The 27,608-nt window shown below is 36.6% G+C and overlaps 1 protein-coding gene across 3 annotated transcripts in view; it reads left to right on the top strand.

Annotated features, from left to right (window-relative positions):
- EML5 (EMAP like 5) overlaps positions 1 to 27,608 on the top strand; it is a 172,045-nt gene that overhangs the window by 61,828 nt on the left and 82,609 nt on the right. For all 3 annotated transcript variants that reach the window (XM_032621288.1, XM_032621290.1, XM_032621289.1), the window contains exons 8-10: positions 14,050 to 14,187; positions 22,098 to 22,354; positions 23,462 to 23,674. In XM_032621288.1, coding sequence (XP_032477179.1) covers positions 14,050 to 14,187; positions 22,098 to 22,354; positions 23,462 to 23,674 — 608 coding nt within the window. The remainder of the gene's footprint in view (positions 1 to 14,049; positions 14,188 to 22,097; positions 22,355 to 23,461; positions 23,675 to 27,608) is intronic.

The following is a 27,608-nucleotide window of genomic DNA, read 5'->3' as shown; positions in this document are numbered from 1 at the left end:
TTTCTGATTTTTCTGACCATTGTTCTCCTGTGAGTTAAAAATATTGTGATGAGTGCTTAGTCTGGTAATGTTAATGTATCTTTGTATTCTGTCATTGCATAATAAACATAATGCATTACCATCTAATTCGATAGCGGTATAATCCACACTCCACTGTGCCTTAAAAACACAGCATTCGAAGTTCACTTTTCTCTTTTTTTTCTCTTGTTTTGACATGATGGGTTTCTGCTGGAAATAAAAAATAATAAAATGCCATGATGTGACAATACACATAGGACTCAGAATTCTATCAGGTTATAATTGTGTCACTGCAATTTGTAGTGCACCAAAGTAGTGCAAGGTGATCTGTGTCACATACCATCTACTGTCTGTTTTGCAAGCACTCAAGTCCACCTCTGTAGTATGAAAGCAGCCATAGACAATATGAAAACAAACCAGTGTGGCTGTGTTCCCATAAAAATTGATCTATGGACACTGAAATTTGAATTTCATATAATTTTCTCATGTCTCAAAATGTCATTCTTTGAAAAATTTTTTCAACCGTTTAAAAATGTAAAAGCAAGGAGGGGGATCAAGATGGCAGAGTAGGAAGACATGGAGCTCACCTTCCCCCACAAACACATCAAAAATACATCTACATGTGGAGGTAATTCTCATGGAAAACTAACTGGAAACTGACAGAGGAACTCCCATACAACCAAAGCTGCAAGAAATATTTTCCTATAACTGGGTAGGATGGAAAAAAAAGATATCAGGTCAGGACCTGCACCCCTGGGAAGGATCTGAAAGGAGAAGGTCTGCATGGAAGGAGCCTTGCCCTGGAGAGCAAGCAGGTTGAGCTACGATCTGGGCATCCCAGTCCTAAGATCCTGCGCAGAGGAGACAAGCCCCCTTACCTTCTGGGAGAACCACTGGGACAGACAGAAGGGCTTGAGCAGCCTAGACGCTACTTGCAAGGAGCGTGCACATGCTGACTTGCCAATAGTCAGGGTGGAGAGAGCCCTTGCACTGGTGTCTGCCACCTCACCATACTCCCCAGTCTGAATGGGGCAAACACCCTGGCCCCGCTTGCTCCATACCACAGCCTGGCATGAGATCTGGGCCAACCAGTCTCTGGGAAAAGATGCAGAGACAGACTGTGGGCCTGGGGTGGCGGTGACCCTTGTCAGCACACACAGGAGCATGCAGCAGTTGGTCTCCCAGTGAGAGTGCCCTGTTCCCACTCACTGCACACTGCAGATTAGCGTTAGATCTGGGGCAGACAAGTCCTGGGAGAAGACTGCCACAGAGGCAGCCCCTATCTCTGGCAGCAGTGCAGCCTCAATTCCTGCAGCCACAGTACCCTGACCCCCAGCCTACTCCACACTACAGCCTTGTGCTAGATCTGGGACGAACACAACAGAGGAAGGGATGCAACCTCGGCCTGCTTCTAAGTGGAGCCGCAGATGCCTACACAGGCGGCATGTAGGTCCTCTGTGAGTGCACAGGCCTCATTTGCTTCAGCACTCACTTCCTTTGGGGCAGGGCACACACTCAGGGGCAACAGAGCCTGGTCAAGCCTGACCCTCAGGGCTTCTACTCCAACAACTGAGGAGCAGACCCTGTCCCTGACAAGGTGGCAATAGCCATGGAGCAGAGAGGGAGTCCTGCCTTATGCCCTGAACAGGCTTTAGATCCTCCACCAACTGCCACCCCCCTCTCCCCCACCCCCACCCCCTCTCGATCAAGATGATAATGGCCAGCATACCCTGAGGAAAGATGTGGCTGGCATTCACACCAAAACCAGCCCTTGCACCAAAGGCACTGGACACACATAGTCTGCACAGGGACACTCCCACATAAAAACATCCCTATGAGATTGTAGTCGATAACAGTCTCTCTTAAATTCATAGAGACAGAGAAAGTTAAGTAAAATGAAAAGGCAGACAAACAACTCCCAACTGAAAGAACAAGAGCAATTCCCTGAAAGAACAAATAATGAAAGAGAGCTCACCAGTCTACCAGACCCCAAGTTCAAAAAGGTGATAATAAAAATGCTAACTGAATTAAGAAGGATTATTGATAGGAAAGCAGATCACTGTAACAAGGAACTAGAAACCGTAAAGATAAACCAGTCAAAAATAGACAATTCAAAAAAAAAAAAGAAAAAAAAAGGACAACTCAATTGCTGAGGTAAAAACCAGTCTAGAAGCAACAAATAGCCAACTAAAAGACACAGAAGAATGAATAAGTGATCTGGAAGATAGAATAATGGACACCACCCAATCAGAACAGCAGAGAGAAAGACAAATGAAAAAAAAAAGCAATATATGAGGCCTATGGGATAATATAAAATGTGCCAAACTATGCATAATAGAAGTTCCAGAAGGAGAAATGGGAGAGAAGGGGATCGAAAATGTATTTAAAGAAATTATAGCTGAAAACTTCCCAAACCTAAAGAAGGAAACATACACAGGTACAGGAAGCACAGAGGGTCCCAAACAGACCCACATGTAGACATATCATAATTAAAATGGTAAAAGTTAAAGAGAGGGTTCTAAATACAGCAAGAGAAGAACAAAGAGTCCATTACAAGGGAACTTCCTTAAAGATAACGCTGATTTCTCTGCAGAAACTTTGCAGGCCAGAATGGAATAACATGACATATTCAAAGTCCTGAGGGAAAAACCTGCAACCTAGGATACTCTACCCAGCAAGATTATCATTTAGAATAGAAGGAGGGATAAAGAATTTCTCAGACAAGCAAAAATTAGAAGATTTCAGCAATACTACACCTATCCTGAAAGAAATATTGGAGCTTCTCTAAATAGAAAAGAAGCAAGAATCTATAGGAAAGGGAAAAATCACAATAGGAAAGGCAATATATAGTAAGGATTGAAGGTCACTTAAATGAGCAAGATGTAGATTAAAAAACAGTAAAAAAATTGTATAAGTGATTATGATTATAATAAACAGTAAAAAGCATGAAAATGTAAAATAGAACATCAAAATTATGAAATGTGGGGGAGGGGAATATAAAATGTATAATGTGTTTGAACTTGAATGACTGTCAGTTTAAAGCAAGTAGATATAGTTATGAGTCAACACACTAGAACTCTGTGGTAACCACAAATCAAAAACATGTAATAGGGGGACTTTGCTGGCAGTCCAGTGGTTAAGACTTCACCTTCCAATGCAGGGGGCCCGGTTTCAATCCCTGGTCAGGGAACTAGATCCCACATGCATGCCACAACTAAGAGTTCACATGCCACAACTAAGGAGGCTGCATGCCACAACTAAGGAGCTGTTGAGCCACAACTAAAGAGCCCATGTGCCGCAACTAAGGAGCTGGCAAGCCGCAACTAAGGAGCCCACCTGCTGCAACTAAGTAGCCCACGTGCTGCAACTAAGGACCAGGCAGGCTGCAACTAAGGAGTCTGCCTGCTGAAACTAAGAACCGGTGCAACCAAATAAATAAATAGAAAGATAAAGAAGGGCATTGTATAGTGATAAAGGAATCAGTACAAGAGGAGAATATTATACTCATTAACATACATGCTCCCAATATAGGAGCACCTACATATATAAAGCAAATACAGACATAAAGGGAGAAATTGACAATAACCCAATAATAGTAGGAGACTTTAACACTCCACTGACATCAATGGACAGATCATCCAGACAGAAAATTAATAAGGCAACAGAGGTCCTAAATGATGTAGTAGATTAGTTGGACTTAATTAATATCTACAAGACACTACATCCAAAAAAGAGTACACTTTCTTTCCAGTTGTGCATGGAATGTTCTTTAGGATGGACCACACATTAGGTCAGAAAACAAGCCTCAGTAAATTTAAGAGAATAGAAATTATTTCAAGCATTTTTTCTGACCACAACAGTATGAAACTAGAAATTAACCACAGAATGAAAAACAGGAAAAGAACAACCACTTGGATACTAAACAACATGCTACTAAAAATCCAATGCGTCAATAATGAAATCAAAGAAGAAATCATAAAATACGTAGAGACAAACAAAAATGAAAACACAACTTTACAGAATCTATGGATGCAGCAAAAACAGTTCTAGGAGGGAAGTTCATAGTGATACAGGCCTTATTCAAGAAACAGGAAAAAAAAAAAAAAAAGAAACAGGAAAAATCTCAAACAACCTAACCTACCAACTAAAAGAATTGGTAAAAGAACAAGCAAAACCCAAAGTCAGAAGAAGGAAGGAAATAATAAAGATCAGAGAGGAAATAAATAGAGATCAAAAAACCAATAGATCAAGAAAACCAAGAGCTGGTATTTTGAAAAGATGAACAAAATTGACAAACCTCCAGGCAGACTCACCAAGAAGAAAAGAGGATCCAACTAAACAAAATAAGAAATGAAAGAGGAGAAATAGCAACTGATACCACAGAAATACTAAAAAATCATAAGAGCATACTATGAACAGTTACATGCCAACATATTGGACAACCTAGAAGAAATGGACAAGTTTCTAGAAGCATAACTGCTATAACTGAATCAAGAAGAAACACATAATTTGAACATACCAATCACTAGAAGTGAGATAGAATTTGTAGTAAAAACAAAAAACCAGCCTCCCTGCAAACCAAAGTCTAGGACCAGATGGCTTCACTGGGGAATTCTACCAAACATACAAGGAATTTATACCTGTCCTTCTCAAACTATTCCAAAAAACTGAAGAGAAGGGAACATTCCCAAATTAATTCTGTGGGGCAACCATCACCCAGATACCAAAACCAGACAGAGACACTACAGAAAAAAAATTACCAGTCGATAATCTTTGATGAATACAGATGCAAAAATCCTCAACAAAATACTAGCAAACCGAATCCAGCAATACATTAAAAGGATCATACACCATGATCAAATTGGATTCATTCCAGGGTCACAAGGATAGTTCAGCATACTCAAATTAATCATTGTGATGCACTATATTAACAAAAGAAAAGACAAAAACCACATGATCAACTCAACAGATGCAGAAAAAGCATTTAAAAAAATTCAGTATCCATTCATGATAAAAACTCTCACCAAAGTGGGTATAGAGGGAACATATCTCAACATAATAAAAGCTGCTTATAACAAGCCTGCAGCCAATGTAATACTCAACAGTGAAAAGCTAAATGCTTTCCCACTAAATTCAAAAACAAGACAAGGATGCCCAATCTCACCACTTCTATTCAACATAGTATTGGAAGTCTTAGCCACAGAAATCAGACAAGAAAAAGAAATGAGGTATCCAAATTATGAAGGAAGAGATAAAACTGTAACTACTTGCAAATGACATGATACTCTACATAGAGAACCCTGAAGTCTTCACACAAAAACTATTAGAACTAATAAATGAATTTATCATGGTAGCAGGATACAAGATTAATATACAGAAATCTGTTGCATTTCTTTATACTAATAATGAAATATCAGAAAGAAAAAAATTTTTTTAATTCCATTTAAAGTCACATCAAAGAAAAAATAACTAGGAATAAGCTTAATGGAGGAGGTGAAAGACCTATGCACTGAAAACTACAAAATATTGAAAAAGGAAATTGAAGATGATTCAAAGAAATGGAAAAATATACCATGCTTTTGGATTGGAAAAATTAATATTGTTAAAAATGTCCATACTACCCAAAGCAATCTACAGATTAAATGCAATCCCTATCAAATTACCTATGACATTTTTCACAGAACTAGAACAGATAATCCTAAAATGTATATGGAACCACAAAAGACCCAGAATTGCCAAAGAAATCCTGAGAAAAAAAGAACAAAGCTGGAGGTATAATCCTTTCAGACTTCAGACTGTACTACAAAGCCGCAGTAATCAAAACAGCATGCGATTGACACAAAAACAGACATATAGATCAATGGAATCGAATAGAGAACCCAGGAATAAACTATGCACCTGTGGTCAATCTACAACAAAGGAGACAAGAATATAGAATGGAGGAAAGATAATCTCTTCAACAGGTGATACTAGGAAAGCTGGACAGCTACATGTAAATTAATAAAATTAAAACATTCCCTGACAACATATACAAAAATAAATTCAAAGTGGCTTAAAAACCTAAGTGTAAGACACAATACCATAAAACTCCTAGAAGAGAACATAGGCATAACATTCTCTGACATAAATCAGAGAATTTTCTCTGTTTTCTACTGAGCCCACGTGCCACAACTACTGAAACCTGAGCACCTAGAGCCTGTGCTCCACAAGAGAAGCCACTGTGATGAGAAGTCCTTGTACCACAACAAAGAGCAGCCCCCGCTCACTGCAACTAGAGAAAGCCTGTGTGCAGCAACAAAGACCCAATGCAGCCAAAAATAAATTTATTTGAATAAATTTAATAAATAATAAAATAAATAATAAATAAATTTATTTATTTATTTTAAAAAAAAGAAAGAAGCTTATGGTCACCAAGGCGGGTCGGGGGACAAATTAGGAGTATGGTATTACCACATACAAACCACTCTACATAAACAATAAGAATTTACTGTATAGCACAGGGAATTATATTCAATATCTTATAATAACCTATAATGGAATATAATCTGCTAAAAAATAATAACTGAATCACTATGCTGTATACCTGAAACTAACACAATATTGTAAATCAACTATACTTCAATTAAAAAAATGCAAAACCATTCTTAGCTTGTAGACTATACAAAGACAGGCAGTGGGCCCAGTGTGGCCCACAATCTGTGGGCATAGAAAGTCATCAGGAAGTATCATGTTTAATGTTGAAACACTGAAAGTTTTCCTTTAAAATGAGGAAGAAGAAAATGGTGCCCACTTTCACCATTATATTTTTCATTATTTTATTCTTCACCATTATATTCAGCTACAGACTAGAAGTGTTTGTCAGCACAGTGAGCCTAAATATATATATATGTGTATATATATATGTATATGTGTGTATATGTGTATATATTTTCAATAGATGTATATATAGAGAGAGAGAGAGATTTTTGAATAGAAAAGAAGAAACAACTGTCATTTGCAGGTGTTATAATTGTATATGTAGAGAATTAAAAGGAAAATACAGAGAAATTATTGGAATTAAAAAGAGAATTTAGCAAAATTCCTGGATATAGAAACAATATACAAATTCATAGAAAACAGCAAAAACAAACAGAATTTTTAAAAATAAGATACTGCTATAAAATGTTTAAAAATATACTTAGTTTTGCTGATCTTTTCCTAACCTTTTAGAGTAGATGCTCGTTCATTAAGTTGTAGCCTTTATTTTGATAATATCTGCATTTAAATTTCTCCCTAAGTACTATTTCAGCTATATCACAAGTTTTGATATGAAATACTTCTGTTGTAATTTACTTCTAAAATATTACTAGTTTTCATTAGAATTTTGGTCTTTGTCCTTTATGTTATTTGGAAGTGTAATACTTAACTTTCAAACAATGGGCGTTTTTTACTTCTTGTTACAGTTTTCTAACATTAGGGTCTGGAAAAGACTAAATTTGCATAATCTGAAGTGTTATTCTTAAAAGACTATACATGGTGTATACCATACACCACTATACTATATATGTATCTCGCCTTTAATCAGGGTAGAAATCATCCACCTAAAATGAATGATTGGAAAAAATTAATGTTATTACATCATCTTAAAAATAAAAGATTCTGGTATTCTGCCCACTGCTCCCACAGTAGGAGCTGGTTCCGAGGACTCGCCTTTAGAGAGTAATGTGATGTTGAGACCACCTGGACCGGAGACTCTGCTTCATTATCTTCAAGGCAAGAAGAGGCAGCATGACAGTGGCCCTGTTGGTAGAGGACTTGATTTGGCACCCGAGTCTACTTCTTACACCCTGTGTACCTGGGGCAAGTTTTCTGGTTGCTCTCAACTTCAGTTTCCTCATCTGGCTAATTGGGAGTACAGGGCCCCAGTTCATCCTCCCACAGCCCCCAGTGAGGAAGGCAGAAGAATATTCCTAGAGCTGGGGAGAGAGCAACGTTCTGCAGAGCCAGGCAGCTCAGAAACAGTCAAACTTTTCTCTAGGCCAAAAGGTCAGAATCAGAAAAGTCTGAATGAAAAATTCTGGACCAGAAATTCTGAGGTGCAGCCCAGCAACCTGTGTTTTCACAAGCCCTCCAAGTGGTTCTGATGCCCTAAAAATTGAGTCACTGATCCACTCCATTTTGTTGCTTTGCTCCATATTCGGCTGAGTCCAAAATAGCCGTATGGCTGACAAGGTCTTGGTGCTCTGGCTGGCTGTCAGACCTGAGCCTCGGAGGTGGGAGAGCCGAGTTCAGGACATTGGACCTCCAGAGACCTCCTGGCCCCATGTAATATCATTTGGCAAGAGCTCTCCCAGAGATCTCCGTCTCAACGATAAGACCCAGCTCCACCCAACAACCAGCAAGCTACAGTGCTGGACACCCCATGCCAAACACCTAGCAAGACAGGAACACAACCCCACCCATTAGCAGGGAGGCCACCTAAAATTATAAGTTAATAGACACCCCAAAACACACTGCCGGACACAGCCCTGCACACCAGAGAGAAAAGATCCAGCCTCATCCATCAGAACACAGGCACCAGTCCACTTCACCAGGAAGCCTGCACAAGCCACTGAACCATCCTCATCCATTGGGGGCAGACATCAAAAACAACGGGAACTACAAACCCGCAGCCTGCAAAAATGAGACCCCAAACACAGTAAGTTAAGCAAAATGAGAAGACAGAGAAATATACAGCAGATGAAGGAGCAAAGTAAAAACCCACCAGAACAAACAACTGAAGAGAAAATAGGCAGTCTACCTGAAAAAGAAATCAGAGTAATGATAGTAAAGGTGATCCAAAATCTTGGGAATAGAATGGAGAAAATACAAGAAACGTTTAACAAGGACCTAGAAAAACTAAAGAGCAAACAAACAATGACGAACAAAACAATAAATGAAATTAAAAATTCTCTAGAAGGAATCAATAGCAGAATAACTGAGGCAGAAGAACGGGTAAGTGACCTAAAAGATAAAATAGTGGAAATAACTACTGCAGAGCAGAATTAAGAAAAAAGAATGAAAAGAAATAAGGACAGTCTCAGAGACCTCTGGGACAACATTAAATGCAACAACATTCAAATTATAGGGGGTCCCAGAAGAATAGAAAAAGAAAGGGACTGAGAAAATATTTGAAGAGATTATAGTTGAAAACTTCCCTAATATGGGAAAGGAAATAGTCAATCAAGTCCAAGAGGTGCAGTGAGTCCCATACAGGCTAAATCCAGGGAGAAACATGCACCTCAATACATAAGACAAGAAACATATTAATCAAATTATCAAAAATTAAATACAAAGAAAAATTAAAAACAGCAAGGGAAAATCAACAATTAACATACAAGGGAATCCCCATAAGGTTAACAACTGATCTTTCAGCAGAAACTCTGAAAGCCAGAAGGGAGTGGCAGGACATATTTAAGTGACGAAAGGGAAAAACCTACAACCAAGATTACTCTACTCAGCAAGGATCTCATTCAGGTTCGACAGAGAAATTAAAATCTTTACAGACAAGCAAAAGCTAAGAGAATTCAGCACCACAAAACCAGCTGTACAACAAATGTTAAAGGAACTTCTCTAGGCAGGAAACACAAGAGAAGGAAAAGACTTACAATAAAAACCCAGAACAATTAAGTAAGTGGTAATAGGAACATACATATCGATAATTACCTTCAATGTAAATGGATTAAGTGTTCCAACCAAAAGACACAGACTGGCTGAATGGATACAAAAACAAGACCCATATATATGCTGACTACAAGAGACCCACTTCAGACCTAGGGACACATACAGACTGAAAGTGAGGGGATGGAAAAAGATATTCCATGCAAATGGAAATCAAAAGAAAGCTGTAGTAGCAATTCTCATATCAGACAAAATAGACTTTAAAATAAAGACTATTACAAGAGACAAAGAAGGACACTACATAAGGATCAAGGGATCAATCCGAGAAGAAGATATAACAATTGTAAATATTTACACACCCAACATAGGAGCACCTCAATACATAAGGCAAATGCTAACAGCCATAAAATGGGAAATCGACAATAACACAATAATAGTAGGGGACTTTAACACCCCACTTTCACCAAAGGACAGGTGATCCAAAATGAAAATAAATAAGGAAACACAAGCTTTAAATGATACATTAACCAAGATGGATTTCATTGATATTTATAGGACATTCCATCCAAAAACAGCAGATTACACTCTCAAGTGCTCATGGAACATTCTCCAGGATAGATCATATCTTGGGTCACAAGTCAAGCCTTGGTAAATTTAAGAAGATTGAAATCGTATCAAGTATCTTTTCTGACCACAGTGCTATGAGGCTAGATACCAATTACAGGAAAAAATCTGGAAAAAAAAAAAAAACATGGAGACTAAACAATACACTACTATATAACCAAGAGATCACTGAAGAAATCAAAGAGGAAATCAAAAAATACCTAGAAACAAATGACAATGAAAACACGACAACCCAAAACCTGTGGGATGCACCAAAAGCAGTTCTAAGAGGGAAATTTATAGCAATATAATCCTACCTCATGGAACAAGAAAAATCTCAAATAAACAACCTAACCTTACACCTAAAGCATTTAGAGAAAGAAGAACAAAAAAACCCCAAAGTCAGCAGAAGGAAAGAAATCATGAAGATCAGATCAGAAATAAATGAAAAAGAAATGAAGGAAATGACAGCAAAGATCAATAAAACTAAAAGCTGGTTCTTTGAAAAGATAAACAAAATTGGTAAACCATTAGCCAGACCCATCAAGGAAAAAAGGGAGAAGACTCAAATCAGCAGAATTAGAAATGAAAAAGGAGAAGTAACAACTGACACTGCAGAAATACAAAGGATCATGAGAGATTACTACAAGCAACTATATGCCAATAAAATGGGCAACCTGAAGGAAATGGACAAATTCTTAGAAAAGCACAATCTTCTGAGGCTGAATGAGGAAGAAATAGAAAATATAAACAGACCAATCACAAGCACTGAAATTGAAACGGTGATTAAAAATCTTCCAACAAACAAAAGCCCTGGACAAGATGACTTCACAGGAGAATTCTATCAAACATTTAGAGAAGAGCTAACACCTATCCTTCTCAAACTCTTCCAAAATATAGCAGAGGGAGGAACATTCCCAAACTATTCTATGAGGCCACAATCGCCCTGCTACCAAAACCACACAAAGATGGCACAAAAAAGGAAAACTACAGGCCCGTATCACTGATGAACATAGATGCAAAACTTCTTAACAAAATACTAGCAAACAGAATCCAGCAACACATTAAAAGGATCATACACCATAATCAAGTGGGGTTTATCCCAGGAATGCAAGGATTCATTGCATAGTAAATCAATCAATGTGATACACCATATTCACAAATTGAAGGAGAAAAACCATATCATCATCTCAGTAGGTGCAGAAAAAGCTTTCAACAAAATTCAACACCCATTTATGATAAAAACTCTCCAGAAAGTACACATAGAGGGAACTTACCTCAACATAATTAAGGCCATATATGACAGAGCCACAGCCAACATCATTCTCAATGGTGAAAAACTGAAACCATTTTCACTAAGATCAGGAACAAGACAAGGTTGCCCACTCTCACCACTAATACTCAACATGGTTTTGGAAGTTTTAGCCACAGCAGTCAGAGAAGAAAAAGAAATAAAAGGAATCCAAATCGGAAAAGAAGAAGTAAAACTGTCACTGTTTGCAGATGACACGATACTGTACGTAGAGAATCCTAAAGATACTACCAGAAAACTACTAGAGCTAATCAATGAATTTGGTAAAGTAGCAGGATACACAATTAATGCACAGAAATTTCTTTCATTCCTATACAATAATGATGAAAATCTGGAAGAGAAATTAAGGAAACACTCCCATTTACCCTTGCAACAGAAAGAATAAAATATCTAGGAATAAACCTGCCTAAGGAGACAAAAGACCTGTATGCCGAAAACTATAAGGTAGTGATGAAAGAAATTAAAGGTGATACAAACAGATGGAGATACACCATGTTCTTGGATTGGAAGAATCAATATTGTGAAAATGACTATACTACCCAAATCAATCTACAGATTCAATGCAATCCCTATCAAACTACCACTGGCATTTTTCACAGAATTAGAGCAAAAATTTCACAGTTTCTATGGAAACACAGAAGACCCCAAATAGCCAAAGCAATCTTGAGGTAGAAAAACGGAGCAGGAGGAGTCAGGCTCCCTGACTTCAGACTATACTACAAAGCCACAGTAATCAAGACAGTATGGTACTGGAACAAAAACAGAAATATAGATCAATGGAACAGGATAGAAAGCCCAGAGATAAACCCACGCACATATGGTCACCTTATCTTTGATAAAGGAGGCAAGAATACACAATGGCAAATGACAGTCTCTTCAATAAGTGGTGCTGGGACAACTGGACAACTACATGTAAAAGAATGAAATTAGAACACTCCCTAGCACCATACACAAAAATGAACTCAAAATGGATTAAAGACCTAAATGTAAGGCCAGGCACTATAAAACTCTTAGGGGAAAACATAGGCAGGACACTCTGACATAAATCACAGCAAGATCCTTTTTGGCCCACTTCCTGGAGAAATGGAAATAAAAACAAACATAAACAAATGGGACCTAATGAAACTTAAAAGCTTTTGCACAGCTAAGGAAACCATAAACAAGACGAAAACACCACCCTCAGAATGGGATAAATAATTGCAAACGAAGCCACTTACAAAGCAGTAATCTCCAAAATATGCAAGCAACTCATGTAGCTAAATCTCAAAAAAACAAAAAACCCAATCGAAAAATGGGCAGAAGACCTAAATAGACATTTCTCCAAAGCAGATATACAGATTGCCAACAAACACATGAAAGGATGCTCCACATCAGTAATCATTAGAGAAATGCAAATCAAAACTACAATGAGGTATCACCTCACCCCGGTCAGAATGGCCATCATCAAAAAATCTACAAACAATAAATGCGTGAGAGGGTGTGGAGAAAAGGGAACCCTCTTGCACTGTTGGTGGGAATGTAAATTGATACAGCCACTATGGAGAACAGTATGGAGGTTCCTCAAAAACCTAAAAATAGAACTACCATACGCCCCAGCAATCCCACTACTGGGCATATACCCTGAGAAAACCATAATTCAAAACCATAATGCAATGTTCATTGCAGCTCTATTTACAATAGCCAGGACATGGAAGCAACCTAAGTGTCCATCGACAGATGAATGGATAAAGGAGATGTGGCATATATATACAATGGAATATTACTCAGCCATAAAAAGAAACGAAATTGAGTTATTTGTAGTGAGGTAGATGGACCTAGAGTCTGTCATACAGAGTGAAGTAAGTCAGAAAGAGAAAAACAAATACCATATGGTAACACATATATATGGAATCTAAAAAAAGAAAATGGTTCTGAAGAACCTAGGGGCAGGACAGGAATAAAGATGCAGACGTAGAAAATGGACTTGAGGACATGGGGAGGGGGAAGGGTAAGCTGGGATGAAGTGAGAGAGTGGCATTGACATATATACACTGCCAAATGTAAAATAGGTAGTGGGAAGCAGCTGCATAGCACAGGGAGATCAGCTCAGTGCATTGTGACCACCTAGAAGGGTGGGATAGGGAGGGTGGGAGGGAGATGCAAGAGGGAGGGAATATGGGGATATATGTATATGTGTAGCTGATACACTTTGTTATACAGCAGGAACTAACACCACAATGTAAAGCAATTATGCTCCAATAAAGATGTTAAAATAAATAAATAAATAAAATTCTATTAACCCTTGTCATTTTAAGCATTAAGAGTACTTCTGTTTCGTAGATAAGAATTCCCAGCCACAAGCATACAGTTAAAAATCTAGGTTTATCTTGCCTCCTTAAAATGAAATTATTATTTTAACCAACAGTTTTTTCATAGAGTCTATCGTTTTTTAAGCATATGTTAGTTAACTGTTCTTTTATTTTAATTAAATGTTACAGGATATGGAGCCTAGTTGATCATGCACTAATAGCAAGGTGTAATATGGAAGAACCAATTCGTTGTGCAGCTGTAAATGTAGATGGGATCCATCTTGCCCTTGGAATGAAGGATGGCTCATTCACTGTACTTAGAGTAAGGTATGTAATAGGGTAGAAGTAGAAAGAGAGAGTAAATTTCTGTTAAGTGAGGTAGAGTGCATAGTACTTATTTTTACCCATTTCCTTTAACCCCCTCCCTTCTTATTAACATACATTTTCTCAAATATTAGTTTCATTAAGTATAAAAAATATGTTTTTAAAAATGGCTTTGTCAGAAAATTAAGTTAACTCAAAACCCTTGGTTTGGGCGATTAAGAATGCTTAGTAGATTAATGACTAAAATTTTGAGTTAAATTTGGGTCTTGATTTCCATTTCTTAGTAGTATTGATTTTCAGTAATGATCTTCTGACATAGAAGAGGGAGAATGAGACCTTGAAACTGTTAAAAATGAGTGAATGGTTTTGTTGTTATTTGCAGATTTATGCTTTGAAAAAAATGCCTGCATCTCTCCCTTTGTTTGGGTGATTAGAAAAGTTTAAAGAATTTGTTAAAGCAGTTAGCATCTTTTGTTGGGTTATAGATATGTTGGATTATTGCATTCAATTGAATTCTATACAGCCATTTAAAAATTTGCTGTAGATCCACACGTGTTCACGATGACAAGTATCTATGAAATTTTTCACATCCAGTTTAATGAATCATAGGGCCATCCACCCAGTTGCCCAATCCAGAAACCACTGATTCATTTCTTTCCTTTGTCTCTCATGTCTAGTTAATCACTAAATTTTGGAGAACCTAATTCCTAAATAGCTCTCAAATTAATCTACTTCCTTCCACTCTCACCACGTACTCTTTTATAAACTTTTGCCATGTCTTACCTGGATTGGTGGAATAGAATCTCAGCTGGCCTCCTTACCTCCTATTTTGCTTCCTCAAGTCCTTTTTAACACTCTACAGTTATAGTGATGCCTTTTAAAACACATTTGTTTGCATCCCTCGTCTTTCTAAAGTATGATAAAAGCATCGCACTGTCCTTAGGATGAAGTTCATAATTCTTAACATAGCATATCCTGCCCATCTCTCTAGCCTATTTCTTTCTACTGCAGTCTCTTTCTTTTAGCATGTATAAAACATCTTTCATTTTTTCAGATACATCATGTCCTCTTGTACTTCTGAGCTGCTATAGATATGACTCTTCTTTCTGGGACAGGTTTCTATAATGAGATATGCTGAGATTTTTCTCTTAATCTAATTTTTTATTGTGATAAAACATACATAATATAAAATTTACCATTTTAAACATTTTTAAGTGTAAAACTCAGTGTCATTAAGTACATTTGAGTTGTTTTACAACCAAGAATTTAAGATGCGTGTAAAACACCTGAGAATTTCTATCAGATAGTTGGTATGCATTAAAAATAGTGATTGTTATTTTTTCGTTTGTACATTTACTTGTCCTTTCAATTATTGTATGCAAGAAACTGGGTGAATAAATTATCTCTAATAAGTCAGTATTTTAGCAACTCAAAAATATTCTTTTTGGGGGGTAAGTGAGGCATGCGTCGCACAGCTTGCGCGATCTCAGTTCCCTGACCAGAGATTGAACTCTGGGCCATGGCAGTGAAAGCCTGGAATCCTAACCAATAGGCCACCAGGGAACTCCCTCAAAAATATTCCTAATCCTTCTTGATTTACCTGGTCACTGTTTCTTCTTGGTTCGCTGTGTATATTCTCTGTATCATAGAGCAGAATTTATAAGTATAGCAGTAGTAAAGTGCCCTCACAGGAGTGGTTATGTTATGATTAGAGGAACATAGCATAGATTAGAAACTAACACACTGATTCTTAAATTGGAGTACAAGGTGATGTGCCAGGGCAAAATCATATAACTTCTTAGAACGTCTCTTTTCCTTGTGATAAAAATGTTAAATAACTTTATATTAAAACAAACACTAATATCATGGAGTCAAATGAAAAATTGCAAATATTTTTCAAATTAGAAGATACATGTGAATACATATAAAACTTTGGTGGTGGGCTGCATGGTATTATCAACATCAGACTCTTCAGAGGCGCTAATTCATTCTCATAAGTAATTAGGGAGACTTCAGTGGAAGAGCTTGGTGAGCATGGTTAATAAATTATGCTGAAGATGGAGTAAGGTTTCCTGCAGTGTATGGGGTAGACTTTAGTTGTAAAAATATTAACGTTACCATTTTAGATTCTACCAGTCTCTAGCCACTTGTCTTTTCTGACAGTGTCACTGCTGAGTTATATCAACTTTAAAAGGATTAGGACAGTTTTTCCCCTAACTAATCACACATTCATTTAATTTTTTTTCAACATATTTATATTTTGTCTGCCTCATTTCATGGGAGTAATAAGTTCTGAAAGTTGTTTCCTGGCTTTCAAAAAGTAACTCTTTTATGTCCATTGTTTTTTCACATCGAAGGTGTTTTTGTCTCTCTGCCCCCACCAAGAGCACTATTAAAACATGCTCAGGGCTTCCCTGGTGGCGCAGTGGTTGAGAGTCCGCCTGCCGATGCAGGGGACACAGGTTCGTGCCCCGGTCCGGGAAGATCCCACATGCCGCGGAGCGGCTGGGCCTGTGAGCCATGGCCGCTGAGCCTGCGCGTCCGGAGCCTGTGCTCCGCAACGGGAGAGGCCACAGCAGTGAGGGGCCCACGTACCGCAAAAAAAAAAAAAACATGCTCAAATATGTCTTATCTTAAAATTCCTACCTCGAGCCTGAGGCCCTCTTTGGTTATATCACATCTCTCTTCTCTTTCACAGTAAAAATCTCAAAAACCTGCCTATTTTACTATCTCTCTTTCCTTCCAATTAACTTATCAACTTTCTACCCCCATTCCAATATAGCTTTTGCCTTCATCTTTAAATTGGAAAACCCTCACTAATAGTGCCCTGTAACTAAAACCAGGAGATATTTTTCAGTTCTCATCTAAATTGATTCTCAGCAGTAAATTTGACCCCTTGAACAACTTGCTCCTTCTCAAAACATGCTCTTCCCTGGCTTTAGATGTTAATTCTCTTTGTCTTTGCAGCCTCTGGCTCCATTTTCTTTATATGCTAATTATCTTCTGCCTACCCAGTAAAATTGAAGTCCCTCAAAGCTCAGATTCTAGGCTTCCTGCTCTTTTTTAGTCTGTATGTTCTCACTAGGTAATCTCATCCTACCTGTAGCTTCAGTTACTACACATAGCTTGATGATCCCAGATGCATAGTTCTAGCCCTGTTATTGCCTCTAAACTCCAGTCATGCATATTCAGTTGCTTATTTAACATCACTTGGGTATCTCAAAGACATCTGCAATTCAGCATGTCCAAAGCTGAACCCAGCATCCCCCCTCCCAAACTGATCTTCTGTCTCTGGGCCCTATTCTGTCCATGTTCTTGTATAAGCCAAAAACCTAGGCATTATCATTGATACCTCTCTCTCTAACCACCATTTTTTTTTTTTTTACATCTTTATTGGAGTATAATTGCTTTACAATGTTGTGTTAGTTTCTGCTGTATAACAAAGTGAATCAGCTATATGTATACATATATCACCATATCCCCTCCTTCTTGAGCCTCCCTCCCACCCTCCCTATCCCACCCTTCTAGGTGGTCACAAAGCACCGAGCTGATCTCCCTGCGCTATGCATCTGCTTCCCACTAGCTCTTTGCTTTACAGTTGGTAGTGTATATATGTCAATGCTACTGACTCACTTCATCCCAGCTTCCCCTTCCCCCCTCCCCTGTGTCCTCAAGTCCATTCTCTACGTCTGTGTCTTTATTCCTGTCCTGCCCCTAGGTTCATGAGAACCTTTTTTTTTTTACGTTCCATATACATGTGTTAGCATATTTTTTCTCTTTCTGACTTACTTCACTCTGTATGATAGACTCTAGGTCCATCCACTTCACTACAAGTAACTCAATTTCGTTTCTTTTTGTGGCTGAGTAATATTCCATTGTATATATGTGCTACATCTTCTTTATCCATTCATCTGTCGATGGACAGTTAGGTTGCTTCCGTGTCTTTGCTACTGTAAATAGTGCAGTAGTGAACACTGTGGTACATGTCTCTTGAATTATGGTTTTCTCAGGGTATATGCCCAGTAGTAGGATTGCTGGGTCATATGGTAGCTCTATTTTTAGTTTTTTGAGGAACCTCCATACTCTCCATAGTGGCTGTATCAGTTTACATTCCTACCAGCAGTGCAGGAGGGTTCCCTTTTCTCCACACCCTCTCCAGCGTTTATTGTTTGTAGATTTTTTGGTGATGGCCATTCTGACCTATGTGAGGTGATACCTCACTGTAGTTTTGATTTGCATTTCTCTAATGATCAGTGATGTTGAGCATTCTTTCATGTGTTTGTTGGCAATCTGTATATCTTCTTTGGAGAAATGTCTATTTAGGTCTTCTGCCCATTTTTGGATTAGGTTGTTTTTTGATATTGAGCTGCTTGTATATTTTGAGGATTAATCCTTTGTCTGTTGCTTCATTTGCAAATATTTTCTCCCATTCTGAGGGTTGTCTTTTTGTGTTGTTTATGGTTTCTTTAGCTGTGCAAAAGATTTTAAGTTTCATTAGGTCCCATTTGTTTATTTTTGTTTTTATTTCCATTTCTCTAGGAGGTAACCACCATTTATAATCCATCACTACATCCTGTTGATTTTACTTACCTGATGAATTGTCTAGGAGCATTTTAGTTGAGGTTTGTGAATAAGATTAGAATGATAATATCTTTAACATATACTAAATACTCTATAATAGTATGGATTGTATAATACTGTATATTTCAGATCATTTCACTTCTTTCTGAAGTCTGAGCAACCACCATCTGTAGTAGTCTTCTAATTGGTCTTAATCCTGCTGTTATACTCCTTCAATTTGTTTTTTACTCTGTTTTTACCAGATTAGTGATCTGATTGATTCATCCCACCCTAGCTTATATTTACAAGTTAAGGCCAAAAATCTTTAGATGTATGAAGACTTTTATAATTTTCCCTTAGTCTTCCCTGCGAGACTCTGCTCACATCAAAGCCCCCTTTGCTTGTTTCAGTACCACTATACTGGGCTTCTCAAGCTGAGCTTGAATGCTTTCTCTTGCCATCAGCAATTTCACATAGTTTTAGCTCTGCTGGAATGTAGGCTTTTTCCTCCCAGTTCCTGTCTTCTGCTGAGCTAAGTCCCATTAATTCCTCAGAATGAAGTTTAAACTCCACTTCTTTTGGTCTGTTTCCTCTAACACCTTCACCTAGGAACGGTTCTTCTGTTATATGCTCTATCAATATATATGCTCTATTAATATTGAGTACTTTTACTTTTGTGATGTGTTACGGACTGCTAATGTATGAGTATTCCCAGGCTTTGACCTCCCTCTGCTTCTTAAAGAAATCACAGAATTTGCATACCAGTTTCCCAGAAGACTTAATTCAGAATTTTTAGAAATCAATACATTTTCATCGAATAATAGTCTTCTTACTTGTAAATTTGTCAAAGAAACTTTGTCAGAGAAGATAGTTATAATTCATAGTGTTGATGTAATAACGTAATACATACTATAAAACCAGTCAATCAGAATCTCTTTCCCTCACTGTTGGTTTCTTCTCTATGTGCGTGTGTTGGTTGGTGGACAGGGCCACAGTGGTAGAAAGCAAGAGACAACCTCAGATATCCACACTTATTTCTCTTGTTAACTAGGAGCAGTTAAGTCCCTAGAACAAAAAAGCTGTAAAAAAAATTACCAAAATAATTCTGAAGAATTTTCCAGGAGCATTTTAACTAATGTTCATGATTGATACTGGAATGATTATATTTTAATAAAGAAGGTATAAAAAAGAAAAGCTTTCAAATAGTGTCTTAGATGTTTTCTTAAAGATCTTGCTCCATATAGATATAGATGAATGGCTGGATGTACTAATGGATGGCTGAGTGGTTGGATGGATGAATAGTATGAAGAAAGGGAGGTAAGATGCATGGATTTAAATTAAAACTGAAAGGAAGAAGTCACTGGGAAAGGTAGAAGTAGCTACATTATTCTGTGCTTAGGAAGAGGACCTTGCAAGTTGCAGGGTCTAAGGCAAAAGTGACGTTGACCAGGAAAGCTCTTTTAAAAAGTACTTTTTTTTCCTTCATTTATTTTGTTTTGTTTTGTTCTGATTCCCTTTTGTAGTTAAGGGGATGATTTTCGTCTCTTTCTTTATATTATTAACACCAGGGTAAAGCCCAGGTTCCTTGGCAATGTATCAGATCTGTTACACACTGTCCTCAATTTATCTCTTTAACCCCATCAAGTCACTGCTTTTCCCACTTATCTTGTATCCACGTTGTATTTATCTACTGTTCTTCAAATGTGCCATGTATTTGCATTGCTCATGCTGTGTCTTCTTTCTGGAAAACCTTCAATCTTTTATACTTAGCCAGCCCCTCAGGTCTTATGCTCAAATAGGTATCACTCTTCCTTGGTCCCTTCCTGCCTTTAGTCTTTTAGTTGCTGATTGATTGATTGCCATGCTGGGTCTTTGTAGCTGTGCGTGGGCTTTCACTAGTTGCGGCGAGCCAGGCTACTCTTCGTTGTGGTGTGTGGGCTTCTCATTGCGGTGGCTAGTTGCAGCACGTGGGCTCAGTAGTTGTGGCACGTGGGCCCTAGAGCACGCAGGCTTCAGTAGTCGTGACGCATGGGCTCGGTAGTTGTGATGCACGGGCTCTAAAGCACATGGGCTTCAGTAGTTGTGGTGCATGGGCTCAGTAGTTGTGGCTCGAAGGCTCTAGATCGTGGGCTCAGTAGTTGTGGTGCATGGGCTTAGTTGCTCCTTGACATGTGAGATCTTCCCAGACCAGGGATCGAACCCATGTCTCCTGCATTGGCAGGCAGATTCTTAATCACTGTTCCACCAGGGAAGTCCCCTGCCTTTAGTCTTAACCATTTTTCGGTGTTTCTTATAGAACTTCACACATAACCTTTTGAGCACTCACTACATTTTCTCAATTATAAAGTATAATTACTTTATCTCTGTCTCTCACAGAAGATGAGTTCATCTTTGTGTGTCATGTGCCTAAAACAGTTAAATACTTAATGTTACTGAAAGAAATATGAGTTTTATTGCTTTAAATTGTCCATTTAGAAACTGTAAAAATTGGGAAATGACCATTTAAGCTTTTATTCTTGAATTATCTGTTGATAACCTTTCAGATGGGTAATGCAAAATTTATTTGGAAAACGTCCCTGGCATTAGTTAGAAATAGAATTCTCACTTCCTCCTGCCCCTTCTCCCTTGCTGCCTCTCTCTTCTCCGCCTCTCCACCAACTCCACATGTTTGGAAACTCAGTAGTGTTTAACTAAGTGTTTACCCATTTTTATGGCTATTACCAGTACCTGTTATTTTTCTGGAAAGTCAGTTATAAGGCATCATTAAAAATATTTAACTTTGCTGGCTGACATTGTCGCTAATTGGGAAGAATTTGTATTCTGTTAAAAAAGGTCAAAGAGGTTGAAATAAAAGTAACTAGTGGTATCTATATAAAGATATACATTCAAATGTATTACTGAAATAATACAAATCAATTTCTCATTTCTTTATTTCCTGGATGCAATTTTGTGCATTTGCTTCATTACAAAAATTTAATTTGAAAATCATGGCTTTTATAATTAAGCATTTTTCATAAACTCAGTACTTATAAGGAACTTCATCATAAAAATCCATGACTTTATTTCCTTTATTGTATGACTCCAGAAATTTAGTATGAATCTCTGAACTACTTAAAATTAAGTAATTTAGGAACTGAAATTTAGCATTTTTCTCTACTTCCAGCATATATTGTCCTCATGTATTTCTGTTCAGCAAAATTATTCCTGAGTTAATACTACTTGTCTCATTTACATTTGTTTTATGGTTTATAAATACTTGATACAGCCTCACAGTCATTTTAGACACATTTGAAAAGTGAACTAATTCTGTAGTTACTTCTTTGTGTATGGTCTCATTTTTTTTCTCTTTACAGAGATATGACGGAAGTTGTACATATTAAAGATCGGAAGGAGGCAATTCATGAGTTAAAATATTCACCAGATGGAACTTACCTTGCTGTTGGATGCAATGACAGCTCAGTTGATATTTATGGAGTTTCTCAGCGTTACAAAAAATTTGGGGAATGTGTTGGATCACTTAGTTTCATCACTCACTTGGACTGGTCCTCAGACAGTAGATATTTACAAACAAATGATGGGAATGGTAAAAGACTTTTTTATAGGATGCCAGGTAAAAATTTCCTATAAATTATTTATAATTTGTAGATTTTTAGTTCCTTTAAAATATCTTAGAATTTCATTAGAGGCAGAGTGTAAGTTACATTTGATTATAGGAAATCAAAGAAGATACAAGCTAATATTTCAGGCATTGTGATCTTTTCTCTATGGCTGCCTTATCATTTGAAATCCTTTTGGTTCTTAATTAAAACTTAATTGCTTGGAGGATCTAAGACCTATTTTATGTTGAAATCCATGCCATATGAGTAGTATATGGTAAAGTCCTAGTGTATATTAGAAAGTCAAAATGCCATTTTTAATGGGTACAACTAATTAACTAAATACAACTGATACAGATGTCTGACTATAAATTGGGTTTTTGTTGTTATCTCAGACTTTGCAAATATTAATAATATAGCTAACAAACTAATTTTGAAAAACAGAATTTTTATCAAAGATTTAAAAAGAGAAGAATAAAAACAGCCATCAAAATATTATCTCTCAGCCCTTTACTTAGTATGATGCTTAGTGAATTAGTCACTATATTAAAATAACTTATTTAACAAGAGTAGCTGCATATTTAAATTAATGCATCTCTCCAAAAGTTTTCATTAACAATCTGTATGTAATGAAGATTGACTGAATCCTGAAGTCCTATTACCTAACATAAATGTATTACTTGTCACTCATCCTTCCTTTGCGATCCTTTCAGTTATCTTTCTCAACCGTGTATCTTCTTAGGTTTCTTTTTCAATACCTGATTTGCCACTTTTGTATAGCTTTTACTTTTCCTTCTAACTTACCCCATTGTGACTGATCTGTAGCATGATTTTAATAGGGTTCAGTTTTACTGTCCACATGCATGAACCTGCTAAGCTACATCATCATCAAATCTGTATGTCTCTGAATCAGCATAATTTTGGTAGTGGCTTTTTAACAACTCCTTGCACTTAATTTCCTCCTTTCCTTACTATATTCACTTACCTATTCATGTATTCTCCTTTAACAGGATGGAGAAGATATTTAAATTTTGGAGTTTACCATGTTATCAGTACAGTTTATGCTTGAGTAAAAATCAAAGGAAATAACTTCTTAAATTAATACTATGATTTATTTTTAGGAGGAAAAGAAGTGACAAATAAAGAAGAAATAAAAGGTGTTCATTGGGCTTCATGGACATGTGTTTCAGGCCTTGAAGTAAATGGAATTTGGCCCAAGTATTCAGATATCAATGATATAAACTCAGTAGATGGAAACTATACTGGCCAAGTTTTAGTTACAGCTGATGACTATGGAATTGTAAAATTATTTCGATATCCTTGTTTAAGAAAAGGTATCTTTTCTTTCAAAATATTATTAATTAACCTCTGTCTTATAAAAGACTTAAGTTCTGGGCTTTCCTGGTGGCACAGTGGTTGAGAGTCTGCCTGCCGATGCAGGGGACACGGGTTCGTGCCCCGGTCCGGGAAGATCCCACATGCCGCGGAGCGGCTGGGCCCATGAGCCACGGCCCCTGAGCCTGCGCGTCCGGAGCCTGTGCTCCACAACGGGAGAGGCCACAGCAGTGAGAGGCCTGCGTACCGCAAAAAAAAAAAAAAAAAAGACTTAAGTTCTTAAAGAAAATTAGTCTTAAGATAAATAAGAGAGTTTATACTTTTTAAAATATGTGTGCTGTTGGTTTGGTGAAGGATTTCATGAAAATGAACAGAATTAGTTATAGTATTTTGATAATTCAGAAATTATTGTCATATGTTACATTTATTTTTGGATATGAAGTTTTTATTAGAAAATGATTTTTGAATTCATATATTATAAATGGGCTAATACTTTACCTCTTTCTTTTTAAAGAATCATTTTTCTCCCCACTTCCAGAATTGCTTCATATAGTTGGGATGTACAATGATAGTTATACTTTTCTTATGGCTTATTATCTTTAATCATTTAACTTGTTGAACATATATCTTTTAGGAGACATTTTTCTTATGTCATTTTCTCAAGAATTCTGATGAAGTAGTCAGCTGTGCGAGTACAGGTCACAGTTTGGAATCTATTGGTTTGTTTGTTGGTTTTTATCTGAGAGTGTGTTTTTGCTTAAAATCCTTAACATGTATTGTTTTGACATTTATTTTTCATAACTGGTGGTGGGAGAAAAATAAGGGGTCTTATCACTGGTTATTCTCTCTATATAATATGTATCACCTCTTTTTCTTGGATCTCTTTTAAAGTGATGATATTAATCATTCTGTTAATAGACCTGAGAATAATTAAATGAAATGCTCTATTAGTCATTTATTTGTTCCATGCCTTGTTCCAGAAAGTATTTGAGTCAGCTTATAACAAGTCCATAAGTACTATAATAATTATATGAGTAAATAATTCATACCACGGGAAGTATAAATAGAAATACTATATTAAAATCAGATAAAGAAAATGTTTGATATTTTCTTCTTCAGTAGTCAAACATCAAAATTGAATCTGAGCTTCCTGGAAACCAAAAATTAGATAAAGCAGGGCACAAAATAATTTTCACTTTAGCTATTTAAAAAAAAAAAAAAGCATACTTATTACTACTCAGAGAAAGCCAAGTTTCTTCTGAGATTTAATTTTCAAAGAACTCTCTCATAATATAGGGCCTTATATTAGGTGCACTGAGTGTATTCATAGAGTATCAACATCTATAGCAGATGCAGTCATGATTTTCACCCGGTTAATAAAAGCTGTTGGACAAATGTTAAAATGCAATTTAGTAAAAAGGTAATTTTGGAAACAGCAGAAATAGTTTTGTTCAAATAGTTTAGGTAGTCCCCTTGATGTTAAACTTAAGGGCGCAAGTTTCCCAGAAGTCTAGACTGGTAATTGCTATACCTCTACAGTAAAGTGGTGAGTTCCAGATCCTGCCAGCTATGCCATGTTGTCACTTCCTGCCTGCAACATGTCAGCTTCCTAGGTGCATGTGAAAGTACCTCCATAAGTAACGCTAAGGGTGTTAATAAAGGCTAACAAATCTCTAGCAATTGAAGTACCGTATTTCTGGATCCCACCACATAGCCAGGACATGAGAGTCACCAGGCACAACAAATTTTATTGTGACTCAAAATGATACTTGCCTAGTTAGAAGGTGTGAGATTTAGTAAGATTAATCATGGTGATATTAATCTTAGACATTGCTTCTACTCACTGTTTCATACACTGACCTCTCTGCAGAAAAAGAGTAATTTTCTGAGTTTTCATAGTCAAATGCATGGGATTTACTCACAAGCTTTATCTTCTGCAACAGGGAAGACAATATTTTTGTTGCTCAATAATTTTGTTTCATTTACAAAATGTGTAGTAGTCTTCTGAATTGCTGTAGGAATATTTTACCAAAGTCTTTAAGAAAAGTTAGTCTTGTTCAGTTACTGCTTCAAGAATATAAATTGTTTTTCTTACTTTCTGTTTTTTTTAGATTTTTGTTAGACATTTATTTTATGGTAAAGGTTTTTATTTCTAGGCACTTGTGTGTCAGCTTGAGACTATTGGTAGGTAATTGGGAGAGAAGAAGACAAAGATTAGTAGAAGTATTTTAAGATTCTGTATTTATTGAATTTACATAGTTGCATAAAGCTAGTAGTATTACTAGAAAAACTCTCTTTTAGATTAGTTATGAAGTTGTACATTATTTCATTACAATAAGTTGTGCTATTGATCCAACTTAAGATTGAGAAAAGATTGTGTCTGATGTATTAATGTATTTTAGATATCCACTTAAGTAATATCCATTACATTCTAAGAAGTGAAGCTTTTACAAAATGTGGAAAGAAGTTAAATAATAGAAGTAGCTTACGTTATAGAATCATTGTAATTGCAGCACAAAATGTGTGAGGTTAGCCCAGAATGTTCCTCTTCCACATTTAGCCCCCTCAAATCCCAGACCAAAGGAGCATTACTCCTCTTTTTTTTTTTTTTTTGTCCATTGTTATCCTCTTTCTTTCTAGATTCTCCTGCTCTTGACCATAATCTCTCTCAAATAATCAGACTGTTCCCAGGCAGCAGCACAGAGGCTGTGGTGGTGGGTGAGAAGGCGGGGTGGGGGAGGATGGAGAGGTGAGGGCATGGTTGCTTTAATCTGACACCTTCATCACTGTTAATAATTGCCAAGACTCTTTCAGTACTTACTGACAAATGAACATTTCTATTTGGTAAAAATATTTTTTAGATTCCAGAAGAAAATTCATTGGAAAAACAAATATCAAACAATAAAACAGATTTGTGATGGGGAATTATTCAACACCGCTTTTCTAAGATTCTGAGATTTCTAAGATATTGTTGCATATAGCTCTAGTGTATTTGTTTTTCATTGCTGTAAAATACTTGTGAAAATGTGGTACAGTTCATGTGTTTATTCTCCTGTCAGTGGACATTTGGGTTCTTTAGTCTTTTGCGATGATATACAAGTTTCCAAAGATGTATAATTAGGAGTGAAATTGCTGGGTCATAGAGAATTTATAAGAAAACGCCAAATCGTTTTCCACAATGGTTATACCACTTTACAAACCCTGTTGATCTACATCCTCTTAAGCACTTGACATTGCCACATTTTTTATTTTTGTAAATCTAGTTGGTGTAAATGGTGTCACATTGTCTTAATTTACATTTATCTAATTACTAATAAGATTGACCACCTTTTCCAATATTTTTTGATTTTCGGCATTTCCTCTTCTATCAAACACAAGTTCATATCTTTTGCCTATTTTTTAGAGTTATTTCTTTTATTTTATAGAAATAATTTTATATACTCTAGATACAAATGATTTGTAATTTTTATGGATTATAGATGCCTTTTTTTGAGTTTGTTATTTTTTTTAATGATGTCTTTCGTTGACTAGTTTTTATTTCAGTGTAGTCAAATCAGTTTCTCTTTTTTTTTTTTCTGAACAGTGGTGTTTTATGTATTAAGGAATTCTACTTTTTACTAGGGTCAAAAAAGATATTCTCATATATTTTATATCTAGAAGTTTTAAGGTCATCAAAACATTGTTAAATGGGAAAAAAATCTTTTGTCATATTGCTACAATTTATTGAAGAGATTTAACTCATATTAACTTTGTGTTAAAATATACCCTAAAATAAATTAGAAAAGACATGGGATCATTGAAACATAAATATTTCAGTCTATTGCTTTATCCTCACCAAGAATTATCATTCTGTTCTCATTTAAATTAGGAAAGCTATGACCATTCTAGCTTGCTTTGATAAATCTTTTCTCTGAGATGTTAGTCCTAATTGAT

Source organism: Phocoena sinus, chromosome 2 (assembly GCF_008692025.1).
Source record: "Phocoena sinus isolate mPhoSin1 chromosome 2, mPhoSin1.pri, whole genome shotgun sequence".
NCBI classification, from domain to species: domain Eukaryota; kingdom Metazoa; phylum Chordata; class Mammalia; order Artiodactyla; family Phocoenidae; genus Phocoena; species Phocoena sinus.
This window is presented reverse-complemented; position numbering and strand designations above follow the sequence as displayed.